General features: G+C 41.2%; 1 protein-coding gene across 2 annotated transcripts; it reads right to left on the minus strand.

Annotated features, from left to right (window-relative positions):
- Positions 1-39: 39 nt before the first annotated feature.
- fam102bb (family with sequence similarity 102 member Bb) lies at positions 40-27,193 on the minus strand. Of its 2 annotated transcripts, XM_083767859.1 has the most exons (12): positions 26,926-27,193; positions 19,061-19,181; positions 18,433-18,462; positions 15,175-15,291; positions 14,564-14,610; positions 13,153-13,247; positions 11,080-11,178; positions 10,247-10,270; positions 6,618-6,858; positions 5,744-5,880; positions 2,792-2,861; positions 40-2,420 (listed from the first exon to the last, which is right to left on the minus strand). In XM_083767859.1, the coding sequence occupies exons 1-12, from the start codon at positions 27,069-27,071 to the stop codon at positions 2,378-2,380; spliced, it is 1,170 nt and encodes a 389-aa protein (XP_083623985.1). In that variant the 5' UTR covers positions 27,072-27,193; the 3' UTR covers positions 40-2,377. The 2 variants fall into 2 exon arrangements, with proteins under 2 accessions (XP_083623985.1, XP_083623986.1); XM_083767860.1 differs by lacking the exon at positions 10,247-10,270.
- Between the last annotated feature and the right edge of the window lie 97 nt (positions 27,194-27,290).

A 27,290-nucleotide genomic window follows, 5' to 3' on the forward strand; every position in this document is an offset into this window, starting at 1 on the left:
TATTAAAACAAGTCATGTAAAGGTTGTCAATTTATGGTTTAATTTAAGCATGCAGTAAACCTTCCCCTTCAACATACAAGTGCATATTTAATAATTCATAAATGGAGAAAAGTTGGTTCAGCTGGCAGAGAAATACAATATAGGAATATTGTTTTTAATAACATTTTATTCAACAGTGCAAGGTACACATTTAGAGCATACATTACACTTGTTAAACAAATATTGGTCAAAATGACAGGTCTGCATTGGGAAACACTGGACACAGTCAAGACAGCAAAGAACATCACTTTACATTTTAAAAGCTCCATATATAAGCACAGCTTCACAGAAGAGAAGAAGCAACCATGTTTGTAACATGTTCGGTACCTGTCTCACACAGGTAAAATAAGTGATCAACAAATCAATATCAATAAACAAATTTCATTCAGTTTCATTTTCAATAGAGGTCTCATTGTCTTTTTTTGCTGCAAATACTAGACTACTAGATGTGGTTCATAAAATAAACGATCTCCCAAGTTTTAAACACTACATACATGAGGTGTAAATATTGAGTAACAATGGCACAATATTTGCAAATGAATTACACAAGTGTTTTAAAGACAAAGTAGCAATAACCTACCTCTGATGGAAATTACAAAATCAAAGCTTTTCCAACTAAAAAAGGACATCTAAATCATGCAAAAACAAACCGAACACTGATCATCTTACAGATAAAATACTTATTTTGACACTTGTGCAGAAACTCTTAAGATGTATGGTTAGGCAAGTACTGTATAGCTAGCCCTGCTATGGCTTATGACGGGAGAAATGGGTCACACCAACTATATAGTCACGTTAGTTACAGTATATGTCAGTTTACAGTTTGCAGGCTAAATAAAACCAAGTCTGTTTTTTAAAAGATGCCGTAATCCTTGATAATGCTGATAATGCAGTAAAGAGATGGCTCTCACAGTATACCTCTGATGATGTTCACTACTAGTCACAGTATGCATCAGTTGGACAAGAATCAGTTTTTGGCATCCGTTTCCAAAAACTTAATTCTTGCAGCAGTTCATAAGAGTTTTGTTCATTGCTATGAGCCTCACTAATCTTACGTCTTACCCCAGAGTTTTGATCAGATTACTTTGTTGTGTATACCCAATCCTCCCTGCAGTGACTGCAACCACCTGACAGTAGTTGGCAAGAGGTAATGGGTAAGATTTTTAACTTGACGAATCATGAATGTTAAAATACGGCACTGCAGTCACCTCCAATATGACCTCAGCTTACATTACACTTCTGTTATTAAAAGAAAAATACTTTCCGCACAGAGCTAGGTCACCTTCATAGCACAAACTGCTCACAACCAGAACACAATACTGATGTCAGCAATACAGTGGATGATCATAGAGTAGTGTGGGCAGGTTTCCCCACACAGTTGATAAATGGGTTGCCATCCCTAACGAGTATTATTACGTACAGTATATCACACCCTTTCATTTATCCATGATGACAGGATTACTGTCACTACTCACTACAGTGGCCTTACCACTTTACAAGTCACAATCACACCCTTTGTCTCCTTCACACAACCACATCATGCACATCAAACACAAAAAGGCTAAGGTTGATGCTATCAGTCTTTGTAGTAAAATATCCCCATCGACTTTATAACATGGGTTCAACGACTAGCTTATTAGCAGCTTATTGGTTAACAAAATATAAAATTTAAATACAGTCCAAAACAAAGAACAGACGTCATCCTCAAGACAAAAACACAACAGTTAGGAATGTATTCAGAAAGCATGGCATATTCCTCTTTAGCAACGTTTTCACTTTCTAATGAAGCACGCAAAAACCCATCCACCCATAGTCTGTTATCGAGAGAAGGTTTGTCGTTTTCTTCCAGTATGTATTAGTCTTAAATGGGTTCATGTTGAAGGCAAGGTGATAACAAAAAAAGCACCTGGATAATCTACCAACATAAGGAAAGAAAAACAAGAAGTGGTCAGTTTTGTCAGCAGAACAGTAAACACCACAAATGCACAGCGACAACCAACGGAAATTAGAAGGTTGAAGAGAAATCAAGGTGAGTGGTGAGTATACTGTCAAAGGGTCACACAAGCATTGAGAATTGTCAGCAATCTTATCTGTTTGTTTGTTCTAGAACATGCCAGTGAGCCCAGTCCTGACTGGAAGAGAGCTATAGTGCACATAGTCTAAAAAAGCACAAGAGGGCACTGTTGTAGTCTCTACCCTCCACGGAGTTGTTTGCTTGTTGTGGCGCAGCGCCTCATCAATGCGTCTGTTACAATTAATATTAAAAACCGATGACCGTGACCTGACTTTTGGAAATCTGCATTACCATTCTCCATGTGTGGGAATCGTCACGTCAGGGCTAGCGTTTTATCACCACCTGCTCATAAGCTCCAGCGCCAACCCTGGAATCGCAAGAGAAGATTAGATTAAGATTCTCTTCAGGGGTGTCCTGGTGGCACGTCATACAGTATCTAGGGTTGTGACTACCACGATATTTCTTTGAAAAAGATTATTTGAAAAGAGATAGAAAGTTCATTCAATGGAAATCTTCAGTTAAAGTTGTATGACTATCATGTTAAATAAAGTTTAAGTAAAATACATTTTCATTTCATTTCTCAGCCCAAGCTTTTTCATATAGCTCTGTGTGTGTGTGTGTATTTATATATATATATATATATATATATATATATATATATATATATATATATATATATATCTCCATCCAGAGTAGAGACTCTAGGGTTCCCGATTTCCGATCCTATGCTAAACTCACCTGGTGTGCAAGTGATGGCTTCCCAGGGCTGTGCTCCCCCCAGGGCCAACAAATAAACGCAAGCCTTCCTCTGAAACAAGACAGGCACATGCACACACTTTTAACTCAGATTCATGTAGTAGACAGAGGGAACAGTAACATACTCCTGCATATTCCTTGGCATCAGTCGCTAGGCAATCTAAAAATAATCCTCTATTGACGGGACCACTTTTCCCAGCACAGAGCTCAGCTAGATAAGAGACCTTGGTAAGAATAGAACTTCCTCTACATCTCTCAGACTCATTAAAAGAGAGGGGTATAATTTTCTGTTATATTAGTGTGCTATATAACATGACCTGGTATACTTGAATACTTGATTCTGATGGAGGGGTGTTAATAAAGTTGTATTCTCTGTTTGAGCCCTCAGCTGTTACATTTAACACCAAACCTAAACCTTATGAAAGTAAAATATTATTCTGACTACATATCTTCAAGACAAAAGCTTCAAAAAGCAATTTACAGTAGCTGTTCAATTTATCCAATGTTTGGCCTTCTAAAAAAGACAATTAACATTAGGCTTTAGGCAAGAGATACTTGGTTCGTCTTGACAGGCATTTTCACAGTATAACATTCAGTGTAAAATTCAATCCCACTAGATGCAGCTAGCATAGTTTGGCGTTTGGAAGTGGTTTATTGATTTTGGGATTTTGGGACAGTTTACAACAGTGTTCAGTTATTCTAGCCTACATTTTATGTTCACTACACTCTTTATCATTGCACATCTTGTATACCAGTATATAAAAAAATCACATCCGTGTGAAGTGAGTGGTGCAACTCCTTGTGGGGGGGGGGGGGGGGGGGGGGTTTCCAGACCCACAGGAACGCACCCAGGGCGAGCCGCCCCGCGTCCGAAACGACATGAGTTACCGTGTGCCGGTCCCTCTACTGTAAACTCTACTGTACTGTACTGTACTGTCACTGTACTGTACTGGCACACCCGAAATCATCATATATACAGTTAATAGGTGCGTGTGTGTGTTAGGTTGCGCACAGGTGGTGAAAAACAACCATGCTGCTCATACCCAGCCAGGCAGGCACCCAGCCAGCCAGCCACCCACCCACACACATAACTCCGTAAGGGAGTGGTTGCACCACTCAAAAAAGTAGCTTAGTTTGGATGCCAGGAGCTTTTGAGTGCCCAGAATCAGTGGCATACTTTGGTTGCAGTTGCACCGATGACAAAATTGAGGTTTGACGTCAACTTTTTGCACGAGAAAGAATACATACTGTGTATGGTGTACAATTTCCTCTTTTGTTATATTTCTTCATAAATATAACAGGATATGAATTATACAATCATGTGGCATGTGTGCTATCTGTGGATAGTGTGAGAGGGAGGATGACTTTAATTTAAACAGTCACACCTGGCCTGAGTCAAACTAGAACTGGACTCAGAGCTGGGTGTGGCTGCGCACCTGTTGTGCATGGACTTGATCAAGGCACAACAGGTTTAGGCCTGGGCTATACGACTCTGGGTGTTTTTTCAAACGCACATTTCTATGTGCGTTTGGGCCTTTCAGCCAGACGCAAACGGCGTTTTCGGCCACTCAAACGGAGGTTTTTGGCGACGGATAAATAAGTGGAGATTTTCGAAAAGATCCGGATGGTGGAGCTGTGTAGTCATGCGAAACGGAGTTTTTGAGGAAGGATGACGTCACCTCCCTAGTCGCGCATGTTCGTTGTTGCTTTTAACTCTGAGCATGCGCATCAGTTCATGGATTGAAAAACGAACAACTTCCGGGGTGAACGTGAGGTTACCATAGAAACGACAACAAACACGATGGCAGCTATAGCGCCACCCGCGCGGGCGGATCCTCACCATCTAATATAATCACAAACCCTATTCTTCCAGCAGCCTTGCTAGCCTAGTGGACTACTACGCAGACTAAGAAAATATATGCTTTGCTTCACTTCGCTGGTTCGCGCCCCACTGCCGCAGCATTTTTTTACAACCGCAGACTTTTTAATAGTTTTTGGATTAAGGTTGGTGAAGGATGCGTTGCTCCCCTGCTTGCGGTTATGTATGCAAGCAGGGAAGCAACACATCCTTCACCAACCTTAATCCAGTCTTTTTAATGCAACCTTAATCCAAAAACTATTAAAAAGTCTGCGGTTGTAAAAGCAGTGGCAGCAGTGGGGCGCGAACCAGCGAAGGAAAGCATAGATTACAAGTGTGCGTAGTAGTCCACTAGGCTAGCGAGTCAGCTGGGAAAATGGGGTTTGTGTTTATATTAGAAGGTGAGTTCCAAAGTTGCTCACTAGACGGAGTCCTGTCTGCATGCCTTGTTTGTTTTGTTTTTAGTACTACCGGGTTACGTGGGGGATTTATTGGGAAACCAGCTCACCGCGCATGCTCAGAAATCTTTTCTATTGCGTTACATATTTCTTATCGCCACCTACTGGCCTGGCATGCTTGTTGGAGACTTGGAGTCAAAAATGATCGTTTTGGGTTGTATGTGTGGACACAGATATCTTTGTCGTATGGGCCCCTGCCCATACGACAACGGAGTACGAAAATATCCGTTTTATAAAAACCTAGAGACGTATAGCCCAGGCCTAAATCAGTCATCTCCATAAACACTGGGAAGCGAGCCTCTGTCCAGACAGTGGAGAGCCATCTGCTCTCCTGTGTAAACTATTATTGTGATGCTTTCAAATTGTGATTCCCTTGACTTGGAGGAATAAAGAGACAAACTTAAGGAAGCTGCCTTGTCTTGTGTCCTTCCTTGCCCTGGGTAGTGACGAGTCGGTCACATTTGTCACTACCCAGGGCAAGGAAGGACACAAGACACTGCAGCTTCCTTAAGTTTGTCACTCAGGCCAGGTGTGACTGCTTAAATCAGTCATCCTCCCTCTCACAGATAGTTTGCCTGTCCTGCTTGTTTTTCAGTGTTTGATAAATGTGTGCCTTACCCTCAACGCTAGAGTCCATAAGTGAGGCTGTGAAGTCTTGACTTTGGAGAATCTTCTCTACTACATCGTCGGCATCTACTCGTGTGTCATCCATTCTCTTCAGCTGGGATTCAATAGAATCCTGCTTCACTAGGTGTCTGGAGGGAACATAAAGGATTACTTCTGTGTTTACCAATTGATTGCATCCATCTCTACTACCTTGAACTGCATCTTTTGGATTATAATTTAAAGAAGCACAAAACTAAATTGAAACCTCATCTTCATATAATTGGTCCTTACCAATACTATGGTGAGTAGACAATTTCCATCTACTCTCTCTGTGTCTCATTGGTTGGCTGTGGACAGTTCAGAAACCTGTCTACCAGTGACATCATCGAGTGGGATTCCTAGCTAATAGAAACTACAGCCTCTCTCTTCCTGGAAAGTTAGCATGCTTACATAGAAGCCATGATTCTTGAATTTATAAAACTAAGTTTGAAATCTTGTTTGAAATGACCAAATCTACATACCGATGTCACTGCTTGGCAGATTTCTGAAGTGTCCACACCCCACAGCCCTGGGGTTGACATAAATGGTGCTATCTTATAATGAGCATTTAGTGAGAACTAATTATATGAACATAGGTTGAAAATGGCACAAGTGGTCCTTTAACCACTTTTCAGTACCGCTGCAAGTCAAATGTAAGACCAGTTTTGCATCACATTTAGTCGTTTATTATGTCTGACAAAACAAATGGAAGTGAATATGGCGCGGTGACAAATCAGTTTTTAAATAAAGAAAAGCTAGAAAACAATTCTAACCCTTTTTCTCCAATACAACAAAACATTTCATCACACTTCTCACACTTCCTACTTGTGGATTAAATTAAACTCACCGGTTGAGCCGTTCGCAGGAGGAGGCACTCCGGACAGGTGTGCCTGCTGGGCTGGCAGTGGTGGTGGTGTTGGTGGGTATGGGGTGCTCAGGAAGGGCAGGACAGGGCCTGGTCTCCCGGTCTCTGTCCTCACTGGGTTCAGGGAGGCTGCCGATGCCTGTGGAGGCACTGCCGACTGAGAGGTTCCTGCGATGGCTGAACTCCGATAAGCTGGAGGAGCGGGAGTGACCTGTGCTGTAGCCTGGGAGGGAGGGAGGCAGTGATGCAGTTATTGAGTATTAGTTCTGAAATGTTAGAGCTAATTTATACTACAAAATACTTAATAAACAACATTGTGATGAGGCGTTTGTGGTGGTTTTGGTGTTGCCCAACTTTGCAACCACATCTAAAAAGATGGGAAGGTATTTGTCTCATTGCAGTGATGACAAAGAAATGGAATTTGGAACATTCTGACAAATAACGGTAATGGGTCGCACCCACCAAGACATTTTGAACAGGAGACAAATGTTTCGGCTATCCAGCCTTCATCAGTGTGTCACACACTGATGAAGGCTGCATAGCCGAACCGTTCAAAATGCAAGAATAAATTATTGAAATGCAGTCTTGGTGTGTGTGACCCATAACCATTATTTATTTGATATGATTTGAACGGGTAATGCACCTAAAGTCAGAGCGCGGTGGTCACATGAAGAGTGAACATTCTGACAAACCTCAAATGACTTTACTTTTCCAGCTGATAGTGAACTGAGAAAAATAAAAGAGGAAATGAAATCTCAAGTCAACGATATAGCCTACTGTATGCATGTGCCATACATGAAACTGATGCTATCATGTGTATTTTAAGTCGCAGTCACATTGTTTCATGTACAAAACACTTTTCCAGAATGAGTCTTGCCTTCATTATTAATATTAAACTACATAGACTTATTCTATATAGTTATAATTACTCAGGCTGGGTCGCCTATATGTGAGTGAGGGGTATGATGTTCGAGAGACCCGAAACCCTGATGACCTTGGGATACATCACTGAGGATACGTCCCAGGTGCATCCATTCAAGGCCAGGCCATTCAAGCAGCAAGCACACCACCTTCTCGCTCGGGTGGAGTCTGCAGAACTATAGCCCTAGAACGGCTCTTGTTGTTACATACAGTATGTACAGTATTTCACATACAAGAGCCATAGTACACCCTCCTTGATTTGTGGTAGAACTTTAACATGTGCGGTCTAAATGTGATAAATGCTCCGTTTGTACTCACCCATTAAATAATTCCAAAGACGTGGAGTGAAATATGGTCCTCTAGTTTTATATCCATGTGAAAGTTCTGGAACAAAACGTGTATTTAGTCAATTATCTCCACTTTTTCAAGAGATGCACACGGACATCTTTCTCTCCGGGCGAGGGGGGCCGGAACAATCGATGAACTGATTTTACAAATAGTCCTGTTTGCCGCAGTCGTCATCACCAATTGACATGGGAAACACAAAGGTTTGCAGTCACACAATTGGCAGGTGCTTTGCGATAGGTGCTGGGTAATTAATCACACCACCTGCCAATTGTGTGACTGCAAACTTTTGTGTTTCCCTGGTCAATTGGTGATGACGTCTGTGGTAAACAGGACGTATTTGTAAAATCAGTTCATCGATCATTCCGGCCCCCCCTCGCCCGGAGAGAAAGATGTCCGTGTGCATCTCTTGAAAAAGTGGAGATAATTGACTAAATACACGTTTTGTGCCAGAACTTTCACATGGATATAAAACTAGAGGACCATAGTTCACTCCACGTCTTTGAAATTATTTAATGGGTGAGTACAAACGGAGCATTTATCACATTTAGGCCGCCAATATGGAACCCGACCATAAAGTAAGTGGGACCGTTCTATGCCTCTGATACATGAAAATTTACGAAGTATAATTAAATGATCACAGGCATCCTAGGTCTAGCAGAACTATTGCCCATCACTCCTGAATGAAGTGTCTGGTGCTGGGACCCTGGTGCAACACACAGGTCCTGGGCCTGGTGAGAGCAGGAGTGGACCTGGTGAGACGTAGGAGGGGCCCGGACAGGAGTCAACCCACAGAGCCTAGTCCATCCATGCGCCAGAAGCGTACCTCCCAGCCCTGGCAGAGTAGTTCTGGAGTAGTTCCAACGGATTGTGTGGCCCTGGTTTTTCCCTAATGGGACTGATTGAGGGTAGCTACTGGGACGTAATTCAGGACTTGATCACCCCAGCTGGGTCACCTGAGTGAGGGGTATGATGTTCGAGAGACCCTAAACCCCGATGACCATGGGATACATCACTGAGGATACGTCCCAGGTGCATCCATGCAATGTTTTGTGTTATAATTCTATGTTTGCATTATAGTTTTCACCATCCGGGCAAGATCTCACCACACTTGGAAAACAAGTAGATCTTGTGCCCAAAAGGGTATCCCCTCCCCCTCTGGTTATAGCATACACATCACACATTTATGGCACAAGATTCATTCACTGTGCATTTACTGCAAAACATTTATGAACTCATATGAACAAATTACTTTTCGTTGTTGAAACCCCAGGTGCCATGCAGTCAAGTACATTTTAGACTTGTAGTGTGTTCAATCATTTAGTAGTTGAGTAAAAGCAGCACCACATACTCAAATTCTATTACAGTCAGCAGTAAAACACATCACAGGTCCTGAATGCACTGAAGCAATGAGAAAGCAAACCTCCTACACACTAGTATCGACTAGTCATCGACAGTAAAGTAACAGAATTAAAATGACTTTTAATGCATATACTGTGTACATGTGTGTATAACTTTTTTTATGCCATTTACCCAGACAATAACGTTTAATACAGACCACAGATGTAGAAATAGAAAGTGCATTCATCATATTAAGATGGCAGTTAGGGCTGTGCTTATGTTTACCACATCTTGTCACACTTCCCCTCAGTCTCTAATGTCGATCTGATCTGCCGGTAATGGAAACTCGAGACATATCGAGATCTAAACTGCTTAGCAGAGTGATATTGGCAGATAGCTCACTCTCCCTCCCCCAGTTGAGGCTTATAGTACATTTCCTACATTCGCAGAGAGAAAAATGTAGCTTTGCAGCCTACTTCACCAACTGTCCTTGATAGTACCAATGGAACTTTACTTTTAGGTGTACAAAAGGAGTTGTAAACAATTCATAGTGTATAAATTGGAATATGTGGAAAAAGTGAAACACTGAGATTCTAGATAATATGACAGACAATCAGACAAGGAGTCAGATGGAATTGTTCAGTCAGTGGTCACTGGATATGGAGAAGAAACTCTTACTTTTAATCATTGTCAGATAGAGCAGAGACAGAACTGGGGAGAACTGGATTAACACCAGGCATGCAGAGAAAGGTTTTAACATGCAAAGAAAAGTTTTTATCAAATTTGAAGAAGAGAGAGAAAATAAATCTAGAAATTATGTTGCGGTGTGCTACATGTTTTTTCTTTTCTTAAAAAAGAATCAATCAGAAATTGCGTAAAAGGAAGGAGGGAAAACCCAATATCGACAATCAATGTGTTTTTCTTGTTCACAGAACCCCGATTTTCCACCATCTGGGAAGGAAACTTGGCCTTAATTGATTCAAGACATCTTCAAGAAGTCTTACCGTTTGCATGTGCCCTAAAATGTACTGGACAAACAAAATGGAAAAAGTTAGCATCCAAGTGGGGAAATCTGACTCTTGTACTTGGCTGGAGGGCTCCGACAAACTGACAGGCCATGATGTTCTTTGTCACTGTTGCCTGTGTGATGAAAATGATTTCATTTGGCATAAAATGGGAGCAATTCAGACAATTTGTTTGCATCATTTGTATGAAGCAAAGGATTTGGCATGTAATGTGTGCCAAACTAAACTAAATTATTAGTTTATTGGCGTTTCAGACGGGGATCGAGTGACACAGGCGTTCTCGCCTGGATCAGCGATGCCTAAAATAATAATTAACCATTTTGAACGATGACAAATAAACAAAAAATTAAATGGTTAATAATAATTATATCGGCAAAAAAGGTATGGTCACTATATCGGACGGATATATTGGCTGGGCTCTACTTATTTGTCTTGCCTGTGTCCGGGTAGCTCAGTCGGTAGAGCACTCGCCTTTCGACCGCAAGGTCATGGGTTGGATCCCAGCCACCACCAACTCAGCGTATGAGTAGTGCGGCAAGTACTGGGAGCTGATGGTAGGTGTTGTGCTCCACCTCAGCATTCCATCTCCCAGAAGTCTAGCGCATTGAAACGGGGATAGACTCCCGCACCCTGGCTGATACCGACAATAAGCCTCTCTGACTTACTGTCTTGCCTGTCTAGATACGTTTTGCTCCACAGATATACATACTGTCCTGGTAATACATGACGTGTGCAGCAGGAGTGCTTGTCTCTCAAAGTAGACAAGCCACAACATACAAATCCTACGTGTTGTAAATAGAAGGAGAGCCTACCTGAGAGTTTGGACTGTTGGCTAGCGTAACTGGAGGTTCTGGAGTGGCCGCATGCCCCTAGGTCATCAGGAGCAGTGGAACACTTGCTTTCTCGACTCTCTGCAAGGTTTTAGAACAAGAGGTGTGATGATGATGATAAGGGCATGGAGTACAATAAGGGTCCGCCCTCGCAGAAAGTGGTGTCCTACCGTTCCTACTGTATAGTCAGAATTGAACCAAGTCCAGCAAGTAATGCGCAGAGATGGCACTGAAGAGTAGAAGTTCTAGCATTCCAGAGTAAGAAGAATTATTATGAACTGATCATCAATTATGAACAGATCATTGAATAAATTATAGCACACACATACACAATAGTATATGCACAGACAGGATTGGTCAACCATTTGTCTTGCGTAGGAAACGCAGCTAAAATATGTGCAGAAAAGCACTTCACCTAACGGATAGCAAACACACAGTTCCTATTTTTAACTGTGCGTGAGCCCCCCAGGGTCAGAGCAGATTGTAGCGAAGCTAAAAGAGATAGTTTAAATGATACATGAAAGAGAAGCACAACGATCTGGAGGAGACGAGCACACAACGCTCCAGTGCATGCATTCACACATGCATACACCACACATACAGAGACATAAGAGGATAGAGAAGAATAGAAGAGAATATCTTTATTGTTCACCAGAGTAGAAATATGTCTTGAGCTCACACAGCATAAAAAGCAGAATTGGTCATACTTTAGAGACAAATATAACGCACATCCGTTATTTGGTGCTGAGGGGCGGGGGCTCACAACTCAATTTTGAACGCTCCAAAGATTATTAGCGATTAAAAACAGGAAAAATACGTTTAGACCGCGGGGTCTAAACTAAGTATAAAGTATCAAAAGTGAGTTGCAGGGCTCCACTTTGTTGCCTCATACTTTACTCGTAGAAATGCTTGTGGCTGTGGCTGTAGCTCATCAATCACATGGTTGAGTTTAGAAGATTGATGGCATCTGGGATAAAGGACTTATTGAAAAGAACTTCAGTAGGCGGTAGCTAAAAAGGCTCAAACTGGATGAAGAGAGGATCTGGAGCTATTTGCCAAGATACTTCCCGCTTTCTGTAAAATGTTGGTCAAGAGCTTTTGGGGTTTGCCAATGATTTTGCTTGCCATGGATGGACGCAATAGTAGTGAGTTTCTTCTATTCTTAGATATACAGTTTTGGTGAAAAGATGATTGTACCATGCAGGCAGATGAGCCGTTAGAACACAGTCATCAACATTTTTATACAATAGTTCTAAAATCTGCGAAGAATTATAGACACACGAGTTGAGGAAGAGTCTTCCTAGCACAGGGCGCATACACACAGTATATACTGTATCCATCGCGAGGGCACACACACGCGCGCGTTGAAAGATCAATAAAAAGTCAATATAGTTTAATGAACTTGCCAATTTTAAATACATTCAAAGGACTCCCAATGGAAATGAGCTCTCAAGCTATATTGTGTTCTATCTTTATGCCTTTATGTGTATGCATTTGCATTTTGTCGGATGAAGATGTCACTCAACATCAACAATGCAAAAAAAAGAAGAAGAAAAAAAAAGTCTACAAAGACGATTTTGCTTAGTGATGCGCTGTAGTTAAACAGAAGCTCATTTATCACTACCGCTTTAAAAAAAGTAGGGGTAAAAGACATGTCACTGGTTAATGATGATGGACACAAACAAACAAACCCCCCCCCCCCCCATTTCATGTATATGCTATACAGTAGTATAGGAAACTGTGATCCCTTTCATTTAATTATTCCAACTGAAGATCAGGCTTAATGAGTTATTCCCAAGACCAAAATGATCCTCACCAGATCATCGCCATTGATTGATTGAAGTATAACAGTTTGCAGAATGGGTACATTTCACATGAAAGCACAACTCAATATAAAGACAGTTTACTACATAAAGCATTACACTTGTTTACAACAGGGTCCACCCTTTTCAATTAATCAGAACGTGTCTGGGAATGGCAGTTAGAAATACCTGATTACCCAAAATCTATTGCTTTCTGGCTTTGGTAACCTGTAAGAGATGTGGTCAGTCTTACCCAGACAGACTTTTTGAGTGTCCCCTCCTTTTCTCTCCTCCAGTAGGCTCTCTCCATCTCCCTGGATTCCTATCACAGTGGCTGTGGATGGAGGCCTGGGCAGAGAGGAAACAGGAAAACCATGTTCCGTTTCATTTCATTATGGTTTTACATGATTATATAAATTTTATCCTTTACTTTTTATCCTTATACTTTCTTACACAGCATTTGACAGTTCACATCAAATTTCAGCTTGCTGTCAAATGTAGTGCCCACTGCTCTGGGGAACATTCAGTTGGAGAAAGGCATACAGTATATGGATATGGGCATATACCGCCTATCTGACAAACCACCTATCTGACTTTACGCCAGGCAACGCAATATTATGCATGCCGCGTTTGAAGTTAACCAATCTGACGGTTCTCTGGGTACAAAGGACAAACACGCACACGTTCAGAGGTTTGTGTAATATATAAAATTGTCAATAGTGCTTGTCTGCATTTCAATGCTGAATAAATAAATAGAGAGCATAGGGTTGGTATGCTTCCATAATTATAAACAGAAGCTACTGTATAATTTTTAGGTCATACTCTGCCTTTGGGGCAAGGAACTTTGCTTTGACCGTCCTGGCAGTTTCATTGAAAAGCCTGCATCCCTTTTCCGTGGTGTACCCAACCGTCACTAGGGAAGAAGAACCGGTTTTACAAGCTATGGCATATCACTTGTTTACAGTGACATATTAGCTACAACAACAGACAGTCACAAGGGCCAACTCATAGGAAAGTAAATGACTTTTGAACCAGGTATTGTCATTGTGACCTTAAAGATGTTAGCTGAACAGTCCAGCAGCTTGCGAGATTAGCTCTGGACACACAGAAAACATGACACATTGAGAGCTTGTAAATTGGCTATTTTCAGGCTGTTTTCTCTGCCATGCATGATGGAAACCTGGCATGACAATATTTTGTGGAAAGGTTTTGTAAATCAAAATGCTTAAAAGAAAAGGACATTGTGCCATGACATTGTGTTATGCAAACATCATCATAATATAATTCTAACAATGTCTGAGTGTGTGTCTGTGTCTGTCAGAAACACTGCCGTAACTCCTTACTGCCTGCACCAATCACTCCCACTCCCACAGGCATTGACCATATGAATGTGGAGGGCGTAACGAAGCCCTTTTTTCAATTCGACACATTCATGATTATTAATGAATTGATTAGTCAATTACAAACGCACCCGGGCGCAGTACCCCCCACGGCCACAAGGGGGGGGGCAAATATCTCACAACGGGTAAGGGCTAGTATTTATTTAATTCAGTATTATATATTTTTTATCTTTTAATAATCAGTAGTTACAATTGTACAAACCATATGATATTTAGCCACCTTTAAAAGTAGTGGAATATTGCACAATATTGCAAAACACTTACGTTTTAAAACATGGGTCTCCTGACATGAGCTGTGTACTGATGATCACCTAATACAAAAGACAGAAAATACAAAACATATATATAAATATATAATTTGCATGAGAATTTTATACAACATAAATTGCATTTGCTTTTACACAACATAACATTGAACCTGCGGTCTTGCTGTGACTATTGTATAAACCTTCCTCCTGCTGTGACTACGGCTCTGGGAGGTTAACCTGCCTTCCTGCCGTGGCTATGGCTCCAGGGGAATAGAATATACTTACAGTATTACAGACTTACATATTCAAGCTTTTGAGAGATATTTGACAAACCAACCGCTAGCAGGGATGAAAAGCTGAGTCAGGTTTCATTAATTACTATTCTTGAGAAGAATTCTGGGTTACACACATTTCCCAGTAAATGTTTAAATACTTGGTTTGCTGGCTCTAAGGTCAGCAAACAATGGTGTGTTCTACAATGGTTACTGTCAGCCATCTTGCACCGTTTGACACCTGGTTCGTTTTGCTGGGGATTGCTTACAGTGTTAATAAACAGTTTTTTAGGATAGGAAACCTGTACATTGGCACGCTTTACTGGAACTACACCACAGCTCAAACAGCACCTACCTTGAGAATGGAATTGTCCTGGCGAGTGTTTTTGGTATCATAGCCCTCTAGGAGACATCTGCGCGTTGTATTCCCTGAGCCAGCAAATTCTGCCAAATTCAGGTCAGCAAAACCAAGCTGTAGGAGAGCAGTGAGGGATAGATTCATTTCATCCCGTTTGTTTTGGATATTGATTGACGTATTCTCTTGAGGAGAGCCGTTTACATTTTGAAGGGCTGTATTTTGCGTGTCTTAAGTACCAGGTCTTATTACTTAACTTAAGACCTGGAGGCGTGATCAATGCCATTTGGCTATTCTGAGTGGCAAAAGAGCATTGACCACGCCTCCATGTCTTAAGTTAAGTAATAAGACCTGGTACTTAAGACACGCAAAATACAGCCTATACAGGTCGATTAACCAGTTCCAATAATATTACATATAATATTACAGTTTTATGAGCTGGGGGCGTGTGGTATGTCATATAGCAATTTTGGGCATGTTAAGAAGCGCTTTCGACACCCCGTGGATTGCGCAAAACGGCCTTGAATTAGTCATGGGAGTGTTTAAGGAGTGTTTGAGACGTACCCAATCAACATGTCCGTACTATTCTCTTTACCAGTCAGCTGATGTCACATACGGAATGCGCACTTTGGGGATCGTGGTATTACATTACTTCAGGCTGGCACCATAGAAGACATGACATTGTCACATTTGGGTTAATTATTCCTATTGCATTGCATGATGTCACCTTTATGCCTCAAAATAATTTGTTTCTATTGAAAAACACCAGTAAAATTATATTTTAATTTAATTTATAATTATATTATATTTGAAATGAGTAATGAGTTGAATGCGTGGTGCGTAATGCTGTGGCCCGTGATGGTATATGGTCTTCGCTCGTAGCATTTTATTGAAGAAGACTTGAATCGGGTGTGATACAGCGTATGAAAGCAAACTTCCCAAGGATTATGGAGATGTTTTAAAAAAAATTAAAGGTTGAGAAATGAAAGAATTGTGGCCGTTTCTAATCTCAACATTTTACAAAAAAAAGACGCAACAAAAGAGCTGTTGCCATGTCTCATAGAAACAAGTAAATAGGTCTATAAAAATAATCCGAAAATAAGCGCATATAACAGGGGTCTGTAACCTATTTTAAATGAAGTGCCATGTTTTTATTTTCTAGATAGTGAGTCTGCCATATCCAGATTAATTTTAATGACACCACATTAAAATAAAAAAACATATTTTGATTGTCCACAAATATAAAGTTCTTCCTTCTTTTATATATAATATGTTCTTGCACGTTGTTATAATGATCATTATATATCCCCCTGCAGTCAGAGTTCATAGTTTTAATGAATGAATGTGATGCATTGTGAGCTGGTAGATCTGCTATTTTCAAAAGTAATCTTGGAAAAATGTAATTACATTTTTGGATTAGCCGTCCTTAGTTGGGCAAATGCATTCATCTGGAGATCCTTGACATGGGAATGTGCTGTGTGAGGATCACTGGTTTAAACAACATTAGGAGAAAAGCCCACATAACCACTTTAGAAACAAGAAAAGCAACCACAACTAGTACAATTTAGGGTTGGGTGACGATACGAATACATCGTCAATCGCGAATATACGAATCCAATCGCCGAATATTTTTATTAGGCGATTTCTCGGGACGATTTAGCCCAATTAACCTGTAAAGTGTGAGCAACATGTGAATCAATTTGGCCAAGCAAAGTAGTAACAGCGGCCGGGTGGAAATCACCTCCTCCCGTTATAATGTATGCTCCCACAGTCCCCGCACTCAGCAGCATCGCAGCATTACGGCAGCCGCCAGCCAGAGTAAAGGCTGGGAGCCAGGGAGCTGAGGGAGGCTGTAGCCTACATGTTGTTTAAGCTCCGGAGTCCAGACCCATGCAGTTTAATAATATACAGTCACAACAGAATGCACACTGCTGTCTCGTGTCTCATCACAATCCCAATGCCTCACCCCTGAAGTCGGGGGGGAAAATAAAAAAACTGTCTACTAGTGTTAGTGTATAGCCTCGGGGATCATTCGTTAGCTTAGCGCTTAGCTTAGCGTGTAGCCCCTACTCGTGCTGCAACCCAGTGATTGAACTTCATATGCGCCTGTAATCGAAGTTATTTTTATTCACAACGTGAACGAACCCCGACACCAGCGCTGCAAAAATAGACAGATCTACAAGCTCTCAACACGTAGCGAACGGCACTGCAAAAACAGGCAGGATGCGATGCCTTGAGAGCTTGTAGATCAGCAGCAGCCCGGCCGCAGCAGCTTGTGGGCTCCGCTGCTCCACTCCGAGCCTCCGACGGACCGGTGCGGGAAGGCAAGGGAGCAAGTTACCCTGGCTGCGCAGCTGCGCTGCAGAAACAGACTGATCTACAAGCTCTCAACGCCTAGCGAACGGAGCTGCAAAAACAGGCTGGACGCGGCACCTTGAGAGCTTGTAGATCTGGCTTTTTGGCGACCTGCAGTGAGCTGTTCTCACTTTACTTTTATGACACGAATACATCGTTAATCGGCGAATATTTGTCAGACGATGGGCAGTTGAAAATAATTGGCATATCGCCCAACCTTACCTTAAGCAACTTTACAGAAAAAGAAGCCGCTTATAATAAACAGACATGGCAACACTCCAGCAGCCTCCCAGAGCCGCTCAAGTGTAAAATCAAAGAGTGCTTTTTGCATTTTTGAGGTGGTCAGACCCACGTCTAATCGTTATGCGCCGAGTGTTTTTAGGTCAAGGGGCTTAATAGCAAATTGCGTAAAGCGAAAAATGTTAACATATGGACACTCCCACAATGCTAAAATATTCAGGAACGTGGTATGCCATATGTGTGTGCGTTCGACACGGGCCGATAAGGCTTTCACAATACGATTGTGCGCAGAGCGAGGCCAATTTATGTATTACCCCATTGTAAAACGGACCTTCAAAATCCAGCCCATAGTCTCCAATCGTTTCAACTTTAATGGAATCCTGATTTGTTTTTGTCTTTCTTTGGTCATCTTATAAAATATCACTATGTGGCCTAACATTCATCCTGTACACATGAATATTAAAATGTATATATCCCTGAAATGTACTTCTACCAATAGAAGTAAACCGACATAACCAACATAACATGCCATGCCCACTTGCAGGCAGTGAGACCTCTGTTTATAATGGGCTCACTAGGCCATTAAAACATAAACACACCCGATTACTGTAAATCTAGGTTAACTAATCTGAAACACAATAAAATAAAAATCTTAATTATTACCTTTGCATACGCCTTTCCACCCTTCAGCTCCTGGAAAGGATAATCATCAATTATTATTTCAACACAGGCCCCCAAAATATCTTACAGGACCATACAATCTCTAAACTGTTGATGATCTGATACTTTTCAGTTTTGGATCTACAACTACCAAATTCCCCTGGAAACGGCACGCTGAGCTGCTCCAGATGAGCAGGTTGGTACCTTGCATGGTTTCCTCTGCTTTTAGTGTGTGAATGTAATGCACATTGTGAAGTGCTTTGGATAAAGACCTTTACAAACTCTTACAAAATAAAGCAATAAGCCACAAGAGGTCTCAGGTTACGGGGTATTTTATAATGGCTGAGAGGCATAGTGAGACACGACACGTAGCGGAGTGTCTCTGACCGTTTCAGCCATTATAAAATACCCGTTAGGCTGGGACCTCGAGTGGCTTATTGCTTTTCTAAAACGGTTACAAACATATAGCAATATTAACCTCAAAACTATTCCTAATTTACAAAAGTAGCTACACTTTGCGCCGCTTTGCACCCACCAGCTGGGTGTGTGAATGTAATGCACATTGTGAAGTGCTTTGGATAAAGATCTTACAAACTCTTAATTTTGTAAGTTGAAGCAGACTATACTGTACCTTTCTGACAGACACTCGACACACACAGGGGTCCAGTATTCCTGTCCCTGCACTGGCACTCATCTTACAAGGGAAAGAGAATGTTCTTCTCCAGCGAACACAGTTGGCTTGTACTGGCTCCCTGTATGGGGAATAAGACATTTGAGTGCATTCTGTTCAGAAATAAAACCACAATCTGAATATATTGAAATAATGTCTCCACGAAGGGAAGAAATTAAAGCAATAGAATCACTCTCTCTGTATAAGGATAAACGGAGTGGATGTAGATGTTCTTGTACACAGTAAACTTTACTCCACTCACAGAACAAGTCTAAAACCAAGCTATCTGAACTGCAAATGACTGTGTTTTAGAGTTGAGAGAATAGTTCGTTTTTCAACCATAGACTTAACACATTATACTAAACATATATAATTAACTAGAACTGCACTCTGTCGAGTGCATACTTGCTTGTTGCACACTAGTAGGCCATAAATGGCCAACTAGTGCGCAAGCAGAGCGCGCAAGTACTTTCGACCGCTGTAAACTGTCAAATCTCAGTATCTCTGTGAAGGAACGTTTGAAATGTATAATTATTAGATGTAACTATTTGCTACCTACCTACTTTATGCATATAAACACCTAGTATTATTAAGTATGGTTCAAGTTTCTATCTATACTAGTCCTTACCCGTTCTGATATATTTCAACTTGTATAATATATATTTGTGTGTGTGTGTGTGTGTGGTTTTTTATGAATAAAAACAGCAGTATAACATTAAAGTATTCTTCCAAATGCATGGTAGGGAAACGTTTTCATGGCAAGAGCAAGGACCGCAGCATTTACACTTATTAGCCCACAGAGCCCCATTTGAAAAGTATCAAGGACCCCCAGTTTGACATGCAGCTATATATGGACAGTCGCACAGATCCAATTTGCGGGTGGATTTGCGTCCAAAACGGTCTCAATTGTGAGCTTTGGCTTGAGAGAACTCATGGCTTTTGCAACCTGTGATGTTGTGAGCTTGTAGATTAGCTGTTTTCACCAGAGCGTGCGCTGTAGCCACTTCACGCTGTGTGTGTGTGTGTGTGTGGCTTATGGTCAAGACAGTTGTATCTCGTGTTGTGTTTATAGCTAACTGAAAAGTGAAAACGGCCACGCGATGACGCACGCGCACACATACGAACGTGCGCACTCACAGCTTAAGTAGTTTACACACACACATGCTCACAGCGAAAGTAGTCTGCACACACACACACACACACAACCTCCGTGTTGGCTGGGGGCGGTGTGAAAAAGGGTATAGGTGCGTGGAAGAATGCGCTAGGGTCCTTGAGGCTGTTCTTCGTGGCATGTTGTTTGTTGAATTGTTGTATGTAGTAATTGTGTCGATGCGTAAGGGGGTTGGAAATATCCCGATCGCTCGCCCGCTGTCTATTGCGAGCAAAATTGACAGCGGGCGAAACAACTGAAGTTACACGGAAAACTGTGTCCCAGTATTAATCAGTGACCGTCCCAAAATGCAATTCACTGGTGACACGTGATTTCTGGGGAGAGGAGTTTTGCCGCCCTGTGGCTGCGGGGGGTACTGCATGCGTTTTTAATTCACTAATAAATAAATTAATAATCATTAATGTGTCAAATCGAAAAAAGGGCTCCGTTACGCCCTCCATATTCATATGGTCAATGCCTGTGTGAAAAGTGGGAGCGATTGGTGCAGGCAATGAGGAGATAATGAGGAGATAATGCGGTCGGACACACACTCACTCACACACACACTCAGACATTCGCTCTATTATAGTATAGATAAGAAATACACTTTTATCGATGTAGATATATTCTGGATCCCTTTTTAGTTTTTTAAAGAAAAATCACACCAGTGTGAACCAAGTGGTGCAACTCCCGTCTATTGGTTCTCTGTATCGTTCCAATTTGTATCATTCCAATTTCTTCTCTGTATCGTTCCAATTTCTTCTCTGTATCGTTTGCGTCCAGCAGGTGGCAGCCATGTCACATACTTCTCTCGTTCCAATTTCACGCATGCGCACACCACTCGTGCTCACACAGGTACACACACAAACAAACAGGTACACGGACATTGCATGCTGGATGTAGAAGTGGTTGCACCACTTAAAAATAAATCATTGATATGTGATGAAAAAAAAAGGTATATAAACTGAATTAAAATATACGTATACATATACATATACTATATAGAGTATGTAGTTGTAAGTTGATTAGCGGTATACTGTGGTTACTTTGCACCAAGAACCGTGCCAGCCAACCCGCCATTTGATGCGTATGCAAATAAAACAGCAGATTTGTGCCTGGTTTGCTGGGACCAGATTACATAAATGACCATATTTCTTACGTCATCATTGAGAGCTAGTCATACATATACACACCACGTACTCAGTTCCCAGCAGATCAGGCACAATTTGCTATTTTATTTTACTGATTATGTATATAGTATACGTATGACTAGCTCTAAATGATGACGTAAGACATACGTATACATATACATATACTATATAGAGTATGTAGTTGTAAGTTGATTAGCGGTATACTGTGGTTACTTTGCGCCAAAAACCGTGACAGCCAACCCGCCATTTGACGCGTATGCAAATAAAACAGCAGATTTGTGCCTGGTTTGCTGGGACCAGATTACATAAATGACCATATTTCTTACGTCATCATTGAGAGCTAGTCATACATATACACACCACGTACTCTGGTCCCAGCAGATCAGGCACAATTTGCTATTTTATTTGACTGATTATGTATATAGTATACGTATGACTAGCTCTAAATGATGACGTAAGACATACGTATACATATACATATACTATATAGAGTATGTAGTTGTAAGTTGATTAGCGGTATACTGTGGTTACTTTGCGCCAAAAACCGTGACAGCCAACCCGCCATTTGATGCGTATGCAAATAAAACAGCAGATTTGTGCCTGGTTTGCTGGGACCAGATTACATAAATGACCATATTTCTTACGTCATCATTGAGAGCTAGTCATACATATACACACCACGTACTCTGGTCCCAGCAGATCAGGCACAATTTGCTATTTTATTTTACTAATATGTATATAGTATACGTATGACTAGCTCTAAATGATGACGTAAGACATATGGTCATTTATGTGATCTGGTCCCAGCAAACCAGGCACAGATTTGCTGTTTTTTTTGCATACACATCAAATGGCGGTTTGGCTGTCACGGTGAACGAAGACCGGGCGAAATTATTACTTGTGCGCTCTGCTTGCGCAAGTAATTACATAATAATATCATATGGCTGATAAATGATAATAATATGAGACAATATGTTAGTAGGGCTTGATGGCTTCTGTGTGAGATCTAGGTTACGAATAGAACTGGAGGTCTATAAGTGTGCAGCAGATGTGAACAATAATGTTCCCAAACAATGATGTCAACCTATGTTACATGTTTCCTGTCTATTTTCCTGCCTAAATCCTGAGTCAGAGAAAGGGAACTCCCAGCCAGCTGCACTCCAAGTGCCTTGGGACTGTTGAGCCAGCCGCACTTCTCGTGCAGCAAAATCAATTTGTGCATGTGAGAAAGTCTGCTGTGAGCAAGATATGAGCCAGAATAAGGCTTGTCTCATCTCATTCGACGGGTCTCCTAGTACTACCATGTTAAAGTGTGGCTGCAGTCTAATTTTGAGGGCATAATACAATCAGACAAAACACTGCTTCAAACTGGACTTCAAGTGGTCCAGTGTGTGACGTCAGTCATCTGACACATCTATTACACATTATTCCAAGGTTTCAACCCGATCCAAGCCCCTTTGAGTTCCATTATAAAAATGATTTATTTTTATTTATTTTTTATATGAATTGCATTTTGACAGCGCTTTCCAAAGTGCTCAAAGCGCTTTATAATGGTTCATTGATCTTTCATATTACATTATGAAACAATTTGTGGAACCTATGGTCTGGCAGTGTACACACGAAATATGGCACTGAACGGTCCAGCAGTTTGCAAGATTAGCTCCGGACACAGAAAACGTGACACATTGAGAGCTTGTAGATTGGCTATTTTCAGCTAAGAGGTTTGTGGGTAGATTTTGAAGGTGCGTTTTACCAATGGAAATACATAAATTGGCCTCGCTCTGCGCACATTCGTATTATGAAAGGCATATCGGCCCGTGTTGAACGCACTGGCCCGTGTTGAACGCACACACATTATGGCTTACCGCGTTCCTGAATATTTTAGCATTGTGGGAGTGTCCATATGTTAATTATTTTCGCTTTGCGCAATTTGCTATTAAGCCCCTTGACCTAAAGACACTCAGCGCATAACGATTAGACGTGGGTCTGACCACCTCATAAACGCAAAAAGCACTGTTTGATTTGACACTTGAGCGGCTCTGTGAGGCTGGTAGAGTGTTGCCATGTCTGTTTATTATAAGCGGCTTATTTTTCTGTAAAGTTGCTTTCTGTGTGGTTGCTTTTCTTGTTTCTAAAGTGGTTATTTGGGCTTTTCTCCTAATGTTGTTTAAACCAGTGATCCTCACACAGCACATTCCCATGTCAAGGATCCCCAGATGAATGCATTTGCCCAACTAAGGACAGCTAATCCAAACATTTAATAAAAAGATTACTTTTGAAAATAGCAGATCTATACCAGCTCACAATGCATCACATTCATTCATTAAAACTATGAACTCTGACTGGAGGGGGATATATAATGATCATTATAACAATGTGCAAGAACATATTTAAAAAGAAGGAAGAACTTTATATTTGTGGACAATCAAAATATGTTTTTTTATTTTAATGTGGTGTCATTCAAATTAATCTGGATATGGCAGACTCACTATTTAGAAAATAAAAACATGGCACTTCATTTAAAATAGGTTACAGACCCCTGTTATATGCGCTTATTTTTATAGACCTATTTACTTGTTTCTATGAGACATGGCAGTTTTGCGTCTTTTAAAAAAAAATGTTGAGATTAGAAACGGCCATAATTCTTTCATTTCTCAACCTTAAAAATAAATAAAAACATCTCCATAATCCGTGGGAAGTTTGCTTTCATATGCTGTATCACACCCGATTCAAGTCTTCTTCAATAAAATGCTACGAGCGAACTCAGCGAAGACCATACCATCGGGGCCACAGCATTACGCAGCACGCATTCAACTCATTCCTTCGTCGAGACTTGAATGAAATAAAATATAATAAACGTTATTTTACTGGTGTTTTTCAATAGAAACAAATAAAGAGCGTGTGTAGGCTACTGTGTGCAAGTGCAACAGTGCATATACATGCATGCACTAGGCTATATTTCTTCCGTGTCGGGATGGTGATTGAGCTCTTCAAGTTCACAGCCCGTTTGTCTTTCATAAAAAAACGTTGATATTAGCCTATAAACACTCATGGTTCTCTCATTTCTCAACCGTTTTATTAAATGTAAAAATCTCCATATTCCTTAGGAATCTTGCTTTCATTCGCTGTATGGTACATGGTTCTATCGTTATCGAATTAAACAATATCAAACGAACTTGCATGTTCGGGGGTTAGACGATTCTGGGAACATTACGCATGGATTGCCAATATGCTGCTATCTACTCGCAGTTCCATTCCGATCTGAAAGGTATAGGTGGGTCTGTTATTTTGAGGCATAAAGGTGATAGCATGCAGTGCAATAGGAATTATTAACCCAAATGTGACAAAGTCATGTCATGTCTTCTATGGTGCCAGCCTGAAGAAATGTAATACCACGATCCCCAAAGTGCGCATTCCGTATGTGACATCAGCTGACTGGTAAATAGAATAGTACGGACATGTTGATTGGGTACGTCTCAAACACGCCTTAAACACACCCATGACTAATTCAAGGCCGTTTTGCGCACTCCGCGGGGTGTCAAAAGCGCTTCTTAACATGCCCAAAATTGCAATATGACATACCACACGCCCCCAGATCATAATACTGTAATTAGATTAGTAATATAGAAGTAAGTAAAATAGAAGTCCTAAATCAACCCCTTGGTGTAGAGGGGGACAAGAGCACACAAAGTACAGTTAAGAATAGAGGGTTTGGGCGCTCGGCAGGTGCAGTGGTAAAGTCCCTGCCCACCACCACGGAGGCTGTGGGTTCGAATCCACCGTGGTGCATCCGGCTTTGTTGGGCGTTTATGCGAAGTTGTGAATACAATTGGCCCGTGTTTGTGGAAGGGAAGCTGGGCGGGGAGGTGATACTGGTCATTGTAAGTATTCCTAGTTCCTACAGACTGGGGCCGCACTTGTCAGCAGGGGGTGTTGGCGGGAGGAGTAGGAAGGAGGCTTTAGGTCTTCCCGGTGGGGGCTCCTCACTGGCAGGTGAGTCAGTAGAATACAACAGCAGTGACAACACAGTAATGTGTGGAGATTAATTAATTGGCATAACGACTAAATTCCAGTAGAAAAATGGGTTAAAGAAAGATTGGCTACTAAATTTAGAAAAAAGAAAAGGGTAAGAGGTTTACGTGGATAATATATTCGCAACCGGCCGGGGTTGTCCCATATAGAGATATATAGAGATATTTGTCCTAATCTCTGGTGTAGGAAGTATCACACAGGAGTATGTTTACATTTGTGTGGGTAGCAAGGTAGAGGCTAAAATGTAGTGGCGTGACATGAGAGCATAAAATGGTTCTGCTGACCAAACAAAAAAAAACAACCCACCCAATAAAGTAAAAGCCTAACTTTGGTGAGGTGACATTGTGCTACCAACGGTAATGAAATTGATACTGGACATTGATCACACAATAAGCACATTTGTCATCAAGGACAATGAATTTCCAACTGTCACCTATCTGGGGATGGCTCACGAAAAACCATAAACTATAAATGTTGGGTAATTTGACCCCATCTGTTCTCCAAATCCCTGACTTGTGTTACTTCCCGTTCCCGGCATATAAAAATGCAGAATCATCCCGATGACTCAGATTGTTGGAAACAGATCATTGTATCTCTATTTTCTACTGAATTTTGCAAAAGTAATAGTAAAATGCATGTAACATATCGCTCTTCTTTAGTCTTTGTACACCCCAGTACATTCCTCTGTACACTTTCTTGTGTTTGGCTTAGTACTTAATATGCAAGTTTAAGTAAAGATGAATGACATTCATTCAAAATGTTGATCTTTCAACAGACCACATTCATTATCATTCCTGTCAAGTGGATTATAAACGAACTGGTAATTGATATAGCTTATGAACAACTGTAGTTATATGCACAGCAACAACAATTGATTGTTTCTGTTTTTCCACAACAAACCTGCACGTACATTGTCAACAAAAGATCGAGCATGGATGGGAATCACATTATATTCTGAAACTGAAATACCTAAATAGGTGTTACATTAGTTACATTACTAACACCCCCCAAACCCCATCATAAATCAAAATAAATCTGTTTTACTCCTATGTTTACAAACAAAACATGAGCTAAACTGATAGCAAATACTGCAAATACAGTTCATTTCCATTTTTGATGCTGAGGCAGCTGCTACATTAATTAACCGTTATAGCTAATGCCGTTAATATGAAATTGTAACTATTATAGCCATTATGTGTTGACGATTTCTCTTTTCCAGTATACCATTTTCAATACAATTGTTGTAGCTTTTACAACCACTAATGTAATAAGCTCGTTATTACGTGCTAGTAAACATCTGGTTGGCAGGCAAGTATCCTATCTGCAGCTTAAGTGATATTAAACACACGGTTCATTATAGGAAACTGTAATATAGCCAGCTGGTTTTAATTAATGTGATGGATGATGGTTGTCAGGAGGTAAGAGGGAGAATGCTAGCCAGTTAGCTCCGTTAGCCTGTGTGTGTTGTTGAATGAAAAGCAGGCAGATCTCACCGTGATGACTCCTCGGAGAAGCCCCCGTCAAGGAGTCTGACTTTACAGAACAGAACGCCGTTGACAAAGGGCACCGACGACAGCTCGTCGAGCTCGAAATCCACCTTGAACTTGAACTTCTTCTTTTTCATCATCATGAAATCCATGCACCGCCTGTCTGTCGTCGTTTACGGTCTCCGACTCTCCTTCTTGAGAGCGGGGACGTTCTCTATCTTGACCAGAGAAGAGCAGTCAGTGTTCCCACTCCCAGTGTGTGTGTATGCGTGCGTGCGTGCGTGTGCGTGTGTGTTTAAATCAGACACGCTCGTCAATATACTACATAAGCATGTGACTTCCTGTTGGCTCGACTTCAAAATAAGAGCAAC

This window comes from Protomyctophum parallelum, assembly GCF_964188405.1.
Source record: "Protomyctophum parallelum genome assembly, chromosome: 6".
Taxonomy (NCBI): Eukaryota; Metazoa; Chordata; class Actinopteri; order Myctophiformes; family Myctophidae; genus Protomyctophum; species Protomyctophum parallelum.

Excerpts from the sequence above, each read along its gene's own strand:
- fam102bb (XM_083767859.1), bottom strand. The coding sequence starts at position 27,071 with ATGGATTTCATGATGATGAAAAAGAAGAAGTTCAAGTTCAAGGTGGAT. Across the intron at positions 14,611-15,174 it reads AGGACAATTCCATTCTCAAG|GTGATCATCAGTACACAGCT; the intron begins GTAGGTGCTGTT and ends CTTTTGTATTAG. Across the intron at positions 11,179-13,152 it reads CACTCAAAAAGTCTGTCTGG|AGAGTCGAGAAAGCAAGTGT; the intron begins GTAAGACTGACC and ends AAAACCTTGCAG.